Source organism: Fonticula alba (genome assembly GCF_000388065.1).
Source record: "Fonticula alba strain ATCC 38817 unplaced genomic scaffold supercont2.3, whole genome shotgun sequence".
Taxonomy (NCBI): Eukaryota; order Rotosphaerida; family Fonticulaceae; genus Fonticula; species Fonticula alba.
This window is the reverse complement of record NW_009242973.1, coordinates 1469518-1480327: the sequence shown is the minus strand read 5'-3', so window position 1 is coordinate 1480327 and position 10810 is coordinate 1469518. Positions and strand designations below refer to the sequence as shown.

General features: G+C 67.2%; 4 protein-coding genes across 4 annotated transcripts; all 4 read right to left on the bottom strand.

Moving 5' to 3' along the window:
• Positions 1–15: 15 nt before the first annotated feature.
• Positions 16–636, bottom strand: H696_02116 (hypothetical protein; the record flags this gene model as incomplete). Its single annotated transcript, XM_009496013.1, has 1 exon — positions 16–636. The coding sequence occupies one exon, from the start codon at positions 634–636 to the stop codon at positions 16–18; it is 621 nt and encodes a 206-aa protein (XP_009494288.1).
• An 888-nt stretch (positions 637–1524) lies between these two features.
• H696_02115 (hypothetical protein) lies at positions 1525–2561 on the bottom strand. The gene is made up of 2 exons (XM_009496012.1): positions 2328–2561; positions 1525–2219 (listed from the first exon to the last, which is right to left on the bottom strand). The coding sequence occupies exons 1-2, from the start codon at positions 2493–2495 to the stop codon at positions 1809–1811; spliced, it is 579 nt and encodes a 192-aa protein (XP_009494287.1). The 5' UTR covers positions 2496–2561; the 3' UTR covers positions 1525–1808.
• An 833-nt stretch (positions 2562–3394) lies between these two features.
• On the bottom strand, positions 3395–5989 carry H696_02114 (STE/STE7/MEK1 protein kinase). The gene is made up of 8 exons (XM_009496011.1): positions 5873–5989; positions 5691–5739; positions 5234–5562; positions 4857–5030; positions 4582–4706; positions 4388–4473; positions 4084–4284; positions 3395–3982 (listed from the first exon to the last, which is right to left on the bottom strand). The coding sequence occupies exons 2-8, from the start codon at positions 5726–5728 to the stop codon at positions 3775–3777; spliced, it is 1161 nt and encodes a 386-aa protein (XP_009494286.1). The 5' UTR covers positions 5729–5739; positions 5873–5989; the 3' UTR covers positions 3395–3774.
• A 1308-nt stretch (positions 5990–7297) lies between these two features.
• On the bottom strand, positions 7298–10757 carry H696_02113 (hypothetical protein; the record flags this gene model as incomplete). Its single annotated transcript, XM_009496010.1, has 4 exons — positions 7298–8820; positions 8977–9120; positions 9296–9615; positions 9737–10757. The coding sequence occupies 4 exons, from the start codon at positions 10755–10757 to the stop codon at positions 7375–7377; spliced, it is 2931 nt and encodes a 976-aa protein (XP_009494285.1). The 3' UTR covers positions 7298–7374.
• Positions 10758–10810: the final 53 nt, after the last annotated feature.

Below are 10810 nucleotides of genomic sequence, written 5' to 3'. Positions count from 1 at the left end.
GGGGCGAGCCAGGCTTTAGGACGCCTCCTCGGCCGGGCCGTTCTCGCGGTCGAGGTACTGCTGCAGGGCAAAGGCCAGGCTGGAGGGGTGCTGGTTGAGGGACTGGGTGAGGGACTGGGCCGGGTTGTTGAGGAGGGACAGCAGCTGGCCGTAGATGTCCAGGCGGGAGGACACCTTGCTGAGGCTGACCATGTCCTCCAGGCTCAGGGGGGACCCCTCGAAGGAGCCGCCCAGGTTGACCAGGCGCCCGTAGGACTGGACCACAGACAGGATGTCCTTCAGCTGGGCCGGCTTGGGCAGGTGGGCCATCGGATCCTCCGGGGTCGGGGCAGCCGGCTGCTCCTTGGAGTAGATGACCATGGTCGGGCCGTGGAAGAAGTTGGCGATGCGGTGCAGCTTCGGCCGGTCATTGAGAACCGCCCGGCGGAAGATGTTCGACGGGACGGCCGTGGCCGAGAGGCCCTTCTTGCTGAGCTCCTGGCGAATGGCCTGCAGATCGGTGGTGTTCAGGTTGTTGTACTGGACCACGGCGAAGAAGGGGCGGTCTGCGATCTCCAGGCACTGGTTGTAGCGCGTGCGCTTGAGAATGGAGAAGGGGCGGTTACGCACGAAGGCGGCGGAGGCGGCGGAGGACATGGCGCTTGTGCGGAGGCGTGTATGAATGTGTGTGTGTGTGTGTGTGTGTGTGTGTGTGCGGGCGTGCGGGCGTGCGGGCGTGCGGGCGTGCGGGCGTGCGGGCGTGCGAGCGGCCGGCAGAGGGGGGAGGGGGCGGGGGGAGGGGCGGGGGGAGGGGAGGAGGAGGGGAGAGGCGTGATGTCAGCCCAGCAGCCGCCTTCCCGGGAGCCCTCCCTTCAGGCGTGCAGGGCCGTGCCGCTGCCCGGTTTCGGCGGCCAGATGCGTCCGCGAGGGAGCAGGCCGCTGATGCAGCATCGGGCTGTCGGCGTTTGGTTCGGCCGTGCGACCGGACGCCCGGCATGCTTCCCCCTCGCCGTTTGGTGTGGCTGTGGCGCCCACATCATTCGGGCATCCAGGGTGCCGGCCCGGCTTCGGAGGGCGAGCGGGAGGACGGCAAGAGCGGCTGGGTGGCCGGGGCGGCGCGCCCCCCGTCCCGCCCGCCCGGCCCCCCCCCCCTCCCCCGGGTGCACACGCACTGGTCGGCGCTGATGCGATGCCTACCGTCGACAGAATACAATGCCATTCCCCAGTCCATTCTAATTTACCAGATACGGGAATTGGGAGTTTGTACTGCCAACGGTGACACCATCGCTAGTCGCCGATCCGGTTGCCCTGCGTCACCGGGCGGGCGAGGGAGGGGATTTTTTTCCTCGCCCAGCCGTGGACCTCGGTGACCGAGAGATCTGCCTCAGGGGGAGGCCCGGGGGCGCGCTTGGACGAGTGTGCTGCCAGCAGGCAGAGGGGCGGATGTGAGGGACAGCTGGTGGGGACGATGCCCCTCGTCGTTTATCTTCGCTCCTCCCTTGTGCCTGGTGCGCACACTCGAGGTTGCGTGCAAAAAAAATTGTATGGTGTATTTTGTGCGTCTGACAGGGGCCAGCTAAAATCACTGTGTCGGGGAGGAGGGCATTCAGAGTGCTTTTTATGCGGGGGAGAGGGGAGGGGGGGAGAGGCAATATGAGGAGATAATGCCAGCAAGAAGAGGGGAGATGGGCGTGTGCATGTGCATGTGCGCGTGAGGTCGCCGGCGTCGGGAGACGCGGGGGAGGGCACAGCTGGGCGGGCTCTGAGGGAGAGCGTATCCCTGGCGACAGTCAGGGAGAAGGAGGAGGGGGGGGGGGGGGCAGCGGGCATTAGGCCGACGGGTTGGAGTCACCCTTGTTGCCGTCGGAAGAGGGCGACGTCGGGGGGGCGGGCTTCTTGCCGGTGAAGCGCGGGGGGTAGCCCATGCGGATGAGGGTGCGATCGACCATGCGCGCGGCCGGCGGGGTCAGGGCCAGAGTGAGCGGGGTGCGGATGGGGCTCGTGCACTTGGCCAGGATGAAGGCCATCAGCAGGGTGCCAGAGTTGGGGTCCAGCGTGGACAGGTCGATCAGCCGGTCCAGGCCGACCTTGCTCATGAGGCTGGTCACGTCGACGCCGCTCTTGAGGGCCACATACATGCTGGAGATGGTCACCATGTAGACGGTCGAGTGGACACCGATGGCCACCGGGCCGTAGGTCTTGGTCATATGCTTCATCTTTTCCGCCAGCGAGAGCTTCTTCTGCATGGGGGGGGGGGGGGGACAGGGGGAGGGGGTGCCGGGTCAGTGGGCGTGCGCGGCATGCGCGGAGCCACGGGCGGGTGGTGTGTTTGAGGGAGGGGGGCGCACGGTCTCCTCCTCCGGCTTGGGGGCGTCGCCATTCGGCGGGGGCGGGGTCTGCTGCCCGGCGGAAGTCTGGGTGGACATCAGGCACCGGGGCGCGAGGAGGCCCGCCGAGCGCTGGGCGAGCATTAGATGGCGCGTAGCCGGGGCAAGGCCGCTGCGGAGAGAAAGCATGGCGGCGGAGGGGAGAGGTTGCAAGGGGTGCGGGTGCGGGGGCGGGGGCGGGGGGAGAGGCGAGGGGGGAGGGGGGAATCTTTCTCCCTCCCTCATCCGGGGTGCGGGGCGCCGGCAGCCGAAGACATGGGGCGGTGGCCGCTGTCGGCCGGGTGCGCCTGTGTTGTGCGATGGCGTCTGGAGGGGGGGGGGGGGAAAAAGAAAGAGGAAGCGAAAAGCCCAAGCGGATCTCGCGTGGAAAGAGGCTCCGACACACATGCGTGCCGGGTCCAGCCCCCCCCCTCCTTCCCCGTACCCCCGAGGGACCCTACAGCACGAGTCGACCATATGGCGGCACGCCCACGGCGGCCCGGGGGGGGGGGGGGAAGCGGAGCCGGCGCCACCCGGACCAGGGGGTGAAACACGTTCAGAGTGAGCAGCCTGGCAAATTCGGCGGCGCTCCTGTTTCTTTCGCAGGGAGCGGGCACGCTGGCCCAGGAGACGGTCTCGGGGAGCGGGCCTGACACACGTGGACAGATCACATGGATTGTATTTTGCGATCGGTTTGTTTGTGCCTCCCCGTGCGCGCATGTAGTACATACCACCATTTTTCGCTTGTGTATGGAGATGGCCCGCGAGCTGGGCGTCCTCGTCGCTGGGCCTCCTTTCGCCGGGGGGAGGGAGGAGGATCCCCCCCTCGAGCCGGGCACGGCAAGCTATTCTCGCATCTCTTGTTGGTGTGGCGGCTCCGTGCCATCCGGCAAAGGGAGGCGTGTCGCGGCGAAGGAGGAGGAGCGCAGGAGCAGGAGCAGGAGCAGGAGCAGGGGAGAGTGCGGATACAAAATGGGCAGTTTTAAGGTTGTATTGTTTTCCGTCGACCCTTGGCCCCCAGGGCGGCCCCCCCCCCCCCCCCCCCCCCCCCCCCCCCTGGCCAGTCCGAGCGATCTCTCACAGAGACGACACCTCGCGTGGACCCTCTCCTTCGTCGGATGCAAGCACGCGGTACATGAGCACATGCACGCTCTTGTTCGGTCCTTGTGTGCAAGTGTGCATGCACACTTGGTTCGACTCGTGTCCCGGTATGGGTCCCCACACCTGTAGACGGGGGTGCGAAAGAGAGCGGGAACTAAAGAAAGAAAGGAAGAGAGGGAGAGAGGGAGAGACAACGAGCGACAGGCTGGGGTGTGATGAACATCACGACGGGGAATCTACAGGACATTTGAGTGTGCGTGTGTGTGTCTTTGCGTGCCTGTGCGCATTTGCAACAGGGCAGAAAATGCGAACAAGTGAGGAGGGCGCGTCAGGGATAGGGAGGCGCCTTGCAGCTGGTGGGAGACGGTGCCTCGGCCATGGCGGCACTGATGACCTTGGCCCACGCGACCAGGTCGACGCCTGGCCGGGCGGCACGAGCCTTCTGCACAAACGGATGTCCGAGGATCTCGCCGGTCTCGGGGACCGTGCCGAGCAGCATGCTCGGGGTGGGCCGAGTGGCGTCGTCCTTGATGAGGCTGGAGGTCGGGTATTTTTTCCCCCACCCCCCCGAAGCAAGATGCCATATGTTAGCAAAGGGCAGAGGAATGCAGGACGAGGCGGGGGTGCACACACGGACCAGGCATCTAGGAAGTCCACGAAATCTTGGGAGAACGGAGGCGCGTCCTTGTCAATGGTACCGTCGGCATTGCGCGGCGGGTGGTCCGACAGGCGAGGGGGCTTCTCATTGACAATGTATGAAAGCAGCTCGATGATGGAGAGCTTCTTCTGGGGCTCGACATCACCCTGGCCCTCTGACCCCTTGGAGGGGAAGGGGAACCTGTGGCCGGAGGGGGCGTGCGTGGTGAGTATGACGCACAGCGTCGGTGGCAGGGGGGGGGGGGAGGGGGGGGGGTGTTTGGAGGGCAGGCTGCCAGACGCACCGACCGATGGCAAGTTCCATCATCGTGAGACCGAGGGACCAGGAGTCGGACTGAACACCGTAGTCGCGGGCCTGGATGCGTTCGGGCTGGGGGAAGAGGAGGAGCAGGGTCAGTGTCGATGTAGAGGGCATGGGCTCTGGGCGGGGGGGGGGGGGGGGGGGGGGGGGGGGGGGGGGGATAGGATGCACACGCACGGCCATATACCACTTGGTCCCGACGAAGGTGTTGGCGATGGAGTTAATCAGCTGGCCGCTGACACCGAAGTCGCAGATCTTGATCTCGCCGGCCGTGTTGAAGAGGATATTGGAGGGCTTGATATCTGTGTGTATGTGTGTGTGTGAGAGAGAGAGAGAGAGTACGTCGAGGCGAAGGCAGGGGGACAGAAAGAATGGTGACGGGGAGTGGGGAGTGGGCGGACGCGCGCGTGCACACACACACACACACACACACACACACACACGGTACGTACCACGATGCATGATTTTGTGGGTGCGGTACAGGTAGTCCACGCCCTCCAGGACGGCCAGGGAGATCTGGGCACAATAGTGCTCCGGCAGATGCCCAACCAGACCGATGATGCGATCGAAGGACCCGAGATCCATGTACTCCATGAAAACCGAGATATCGCCGTCGTCCCAAAAGGCTGCGCGAGGTCGGCACCATGGACAGGTGAGTAAGGGGGGGGGGGAGGGGGGTGATGTGTCACACATCGGAGAATGAAAGAGGGAGGACGGGACGGGAGCAGACACAAGCAAGCGGGGGCGCGCGAGGAAGCCCCGTTCGAGGGAGAGGAGGCGGAGAAGATGAAGGGCCTCCTAGTGGGCGCGCGCCCTCACGGTGACGCACCGCCATAGAAAGTGACAATGGTCGGAGCATGGCAGTCCTTCATGAGCTGCAGCTCGCGCAGAATGAGGCGCCGCTCCTCCGGGCCGGCCACCACGTGGTGGATGATCTTGCGGGCCAGCAGGCGCCCGGTGACCGTGTGTCGGGCGCGGATGACAGTGCCGCCGGAGCCGGCGCCAACCTCCTTGATGTTGACGACATTGCTGGGCCGCAGCTCCAGGGTGTACTCGGTGTTGATCTCCAGCGACTGGAGCTCGGAGGACAGGTCGGCCGCCGGATCACTCTGGGCCGGGTTCAGCACCTCCGGCGGGGCGAGTGTGTCCGTCGTGAGACTATCGCGCGCGCGCGCGCGCGAGGGGGGGGGGGGGGGGGGCGGGCGGGGTGAGATGCAGAGGCGTGTTAGGAGGCGGTCGTGGGGAGCCGGCGGTGGCGCGAGAGGCGGAGGCGAGCCGGCACGCACTTGAGGCGAACGCCGCCCGTTTTCTTCCGGCGGAACATCTATAAAGGGACTGGGCACGCGCGGGAGTGGGCAAGAGAGAGGTCAGTGGCCGTAACCGAGGAACAGCTCGCGATGAATGGGGCAAAGAGAGAGAGAGAGGGAGGGAGAGAGGCAGGGAGGGGGCGTGAGCGGGGCGAACATACGGTGCGCGGAGAGGGGCGAGGCTGGCGAGGCGAGGCGTGGCGAGGTGGGATTAGGGGGGAAGGTATGTGCCCAGCGTGAGGCGGGGACGGGCGCGAGGGGGGGGGGAGGAGGAGGGGGAGGGTGTGTGGTTGACGACAGGTTTCCAGCGGAACCATCGCCCGTTGGGGGCCGCGATGAATCATCCACCCCGGGTCTCGGAAGGGTGCCGGCCGCCACGGGAGGGGGGTATGTGCTTGAGCGGCGAAGGCCGGGTCGACGGGCGGGGGGGGGGGGGGGGCACTTCCGCATGTGGGTCCGTGCGCGTGCGGGTGTGTGTGTGTGTGTGTGGAATGCACCGCTAGGCCCCGGAGGCCGGCCGCGCCCACATATCCGCATGCTCGGCCCTCGTCGTGTGTGGAGGAGGAGCACACATGCGCTGTATGGGGTGCGCCATCGAATGGGCTGGTCGTGGACGCTCCGCGCACGGGCGCATCAGTCCCCCCGGGGCGGTGGCCGCCTCCTCCCCTGTGCCGATCCGTCCCCCCCCCCATCGAGATCTTCGGCCGGAGGCCCCGGCCCTGCGCGCCGGCCGAGGGGGAGGAAGAATCAATTCGGGACAATGCCGGCTAGTGCAAGCACACAGGCCGCGGGGGGGGGGGGGGGGGGGCCGCCCCCCTGGCTACCGGGGGAGCTGCGAGATATTGTCAGGCTGCGCATTCCAGCCGGTCGCAGGCCGCCCATTCCTGCCAGCGGGCGGCTGGCCGGCGTGTTGGCGTGCGTCGCGACGGTGGTCTTCCGGACAGAGCCGGCCGCGGCCAGGCGTCCTCCGGGCTGGACACCGTGGCGACGCCGCCCATTCGAACGCGGACCCGAGAGAATCAAGCCGCGGGAGGGAGGCCAGGCCGAGGACGCGTCCGGCCGGAGTGGCCCCCCCTTCCCCTCCGGCTGGAGGGGCATAATAAACGGGCCGAGCGTCGGGTCCGGAGGGTCTGATACTCCAGCATCCCATCCAGGGCCCCCCGCCCACATCCTGGAAGGCCCTCGGCGCGCATCATGGGGGAAAGACGGCCGGCGCCTCCAGAACGGCCCGAATTAACACGCCCAGTTGGCTGGAGATCAGCTGCACGGACGGCCATCACACCACACCTGCCCCGGGCGGGCTTGTTCGTTTTTGTGGCCCCAGGAGGATGTCTGTTCTCACTTGGGCACCAGAACGGCAAGTGAGTCGCCTCCCGTTCGGGCGTGGGCGGCCTCCGCGGGGGAGGAGTCCCCCTGCACCGTTTGTCGCCCAGGCACGCGCACCTCCTCAAGAGTGCTCTTTTTGTGGGTCGCTTTCTATTTTTCACGCGGTCTTCCCACCCTGCTTGGGGCCTCCTCTGGTCCCGCGCGCGCGGCCTTGGTGCCGCCCCCCTCCCTCGCCCCGCCTCGCTCTGCCCGGGCAGTGGTCGTATGGCCGGTGGTGTATTTCTCGCGCGTGCGCGCCGGCGTGCTGCTACAGGCCCCCCATATCCGCCCCCTGCATTCAGGCAGAGGGGGCGCCAGGCGCGGGGGGCTCCTCCGGCGGCAGGTCCGGCGGTTGCTGGGCCGCACGGGAGGCGGCGCGTGCGCGGGCGGCCGCACGCGAGGAGGCCGCCGCCGCCGCCGCCGCCGACGCCGCACTGGCTGACCGCGTCAGGAGCGTGGTGTCGAAGAAGGAGGAGGCCAAGTCGTCCGAGTGGGAGAAGGCAGCCGCCCCGGCCAGGGCATAAGGACCGGCGCCGGCGCCGGTGCCCCCCATGGCGCTCGACCCCGGGGCCGGCCCGGCGAGCGACGCATGGTGATGGTGCATGTGCGACAGGAACCCCGAGTCCAGGAGATGCGCCGCGGAGGTGGGCGATGCCGGCAGGGCGACCGACTGCAAGGCCGCAATGATGGCAGTCTGTGAAGGGATGATGAGGTCCGGCCGGGCGCCGGGGCCCGTGGCGGTGCTGGTGTTGCTGCTGCTGCTGCTGCTGCTGTTGCTGCTGCTACTGCTGCCACTGCCGGCGGTGGAGGTGCCGGCAGTGGCGGCGGGCCTGGCGGAGGGGGCCCCGAGGTCGGGGGCCGAGGTCGACTCGCCGCCCGGGTTCGAACCGGAGTCCGAGCCAGGGCCCGCCCGGCCAGTCGGGTCCATGGGAGACCGGACCTGGGGGGTGGGCCCGGCAGGGGTGGGCCCGGCGCTGGAGCCACCCGCCTCGTTGGCCACCGGCAGATCACCCAGGTAATTGTGCTTGGGTTTGAGATCGGCCGCCGACAGCAGGGTCGGCAGCCGGGACCGGGGCCCGGGGTTGGCCGACGTCCCGACAATGGTCGGCGGGGCTCCGCCCCGGAAGCTGCTCGTGCGTGACACGGCCGCCGACGGGACCGCCGAAAAGGCAGACGGGCCCATCAGATGCCCTGGCAGGGGATGGGAATGGTGCTGCGACAGATGGTGGGGCTGGTGATGATGATGATGATGGTGGTGGTGTGATAGGGTGGCCGGCTGATCGATGCTGCCGCCAGCGGGGGGTGGCGGCTCGACCAGCAGGCTGGCGAAGGGATCAGGATCATTCAGTCGGTAGGCCGAGCCGCCGGCCTGGGCAGGATCATCGCCGAGGCCGGCCCCGGTGGTGGTCGCCGTACCGGTTGACGAGGACTTCTGGTGGCCACCGAGGGCCGTGCCGGAGCGCGCGCGACTGGCCGTATGCGGGGTCACGGTCGTCAGCGAGGCGAAAGGGGTGGTCGAGCCGGACAGCGAGCTGCTCATGACCCCAGGCGTGCCACCAGTGCCAGTGCTAATCCGACTGTAGGAGAACACCAGCGACAGGATGTAGATGGGTAGGACCTCCAGGAGGGTGAAGTACACGGCATTAAACCACCACACGAGAGTGTAGCTCTTGAAGACGACCACCACCAGCAAGATGACTCGGGCCAGGAAGAAAGTCGGATAGAGGATGGACACAATCAGGAGCTATGTGAATGACGAAGAGCGGCCGGGGTGGGTGGGTGAGGGGGGGGGGCGGCGAACGGGCCGATGAGCGAGTGAGTGAGCGAGTGAGCGAGTGGGTGAACGAGTGAAGGAGTGAAGGAGTGAGTACAGGCCGCATCAAAGCGAGGCAGGGCGCACGGTGTTCATGGCTTTGGTGTTGGACCGGTTGGATGTGGTGGTCTGGCTGAGCTTGCGGAACTTCTGGTACAGCAGTATTCCGTAGACGAAGAACCCCAGCGAGATGACCGCATATTGGATGATGGAGATGAGCTGGATGCCGATCTGCGGGTGGGGTGGTGGGCCAGATGACGACGACAGCAATCACGATGAAGACGACGACGACGACGACGACGACGAAAGAGGGACAGGATGTCAGCGGGAGCAGGCCAGGTGGGTGCAAGAAAAAGGGCAGAGAAAGGGAGCAGCCGAGCAAGAGGGAAAGGCAGGGCCGGCGCACGTCGATCGGCGTGAGCGAGGGATTGCACGGCTCCGAGCCGCTGCCATCCAGCGAATTCCCCCCCAGGCAATAGGGATTGTAGGCCAGCCAATTGACCAGGAAGAGGGTCAGCAGCACCAAGCACAGGGCTCCCATGTAGCCGATGTAGTAGGGCCGCAGGCGAATGGTCCGCTCGTAGGTAGAGTGGTACATCTCGGCCCAGTAGTACAGCAAGACGTTGTAGGCCGAGAAAAAGAGCACCGATGTGGCCATGTCGGTGATCAGGTAGAAGGGCAGCGACACCGACAGGAAGGGCTTGAGGGCAAAGTAAACCATGCGCACTGTGGATGGGTTGGAATCAGCGTGTGTGTGTGTGTGCGTGTGACGGGGGAAGGAGGAGGCGAGGCAGGGTCATGGCGGCAGCGAGAGCGGGAGGAAGGCGCGCGGCAGATGCTCACGTACAGATGCACCCCAGCAACAGCGAAAGGTGGAAGAACTTCTGCCATTGGCGCTTGTCGGAAGGCCCGGCCATGGGGGCGCCGACGCGCGGGGTGCCCGGGCCGCCGGCAGAGTGCGGCGTGCCCGACCCGCCAGCCGAGAAGGACGCCGGCAGGCCGGCCGCCGAGTACCGGTGGTAGTGGTGCACGGCCAGCGAGTGCCGGTACGGCCCGTACCCGAACATCTCGTCATGCAACCGCGGTGACGTCTCATCCACGGACGCGTAGAAGGGGCCCGGCTCCGGGGGCTCACCCATTCGCAGGGGCACCAGATGTGGCGAGGAGGACATCGTGAAGTCCATGCTGCCCGGGACACTGAGGGTGGACTCCCGGAGGCCCGGCCCGGAGGGCTGCGCGTGCGCGTGCGCGTGCGGCTGGGTCGCCAGATCGCCCGGGGAATCGGTGGCGGTGGTGGTGGTGGTGGTGGTGGTGGTGGTCGTACTCAGTGACCGGTGCGCGCTGCCATAAATGTCCCCGGAGGTGGCCAGCAGCGGGCTGCACACATCGTGCTCCTCATCCTCGCCAAGGAGGTCGGTGCCATCGCCGTTGATGCTGCTATTGGTGATGGAGCCCTCGCCGATGGGCGAGTGGGACACCTCCACCGTGTTGCGCGGCTCCAGGGACAGCAGCTGCCGGATGAGCCGGACCCCGGCGCTGTCGCGATAGTCCCAGCCCAAAGTCAGGGCCTTGATGCATAGGATCGCGATGGTCAGGTACAGGAGCAACACCACGAAGTCCAGCGTGATGCAGGTGGCCTGCATCCAGGTGGGGCCCAGGTCCAGGCAGGTGAGGGGGTTGGTGTCCTCCAGGGACCCGGACGCCGAGGACGAGGCCGAGGCCAAGGCGAAGGACAGGCCCAGCCGGGAAGTCGGTCCGGGGAGGGAGGTCACCATGGCAGTGATCAGCGCCACTCCCGGTGCAAGGGCGGACCCGAGTAACCGGGCGCTCCACCCGGCCGTACTGACGACGGCGGCTGAGTGTGCCATGGCAAGGGGGAGGTGGTCAGACGAGGCGAGGCGAGGCGAGGCGGGGCGGGGGG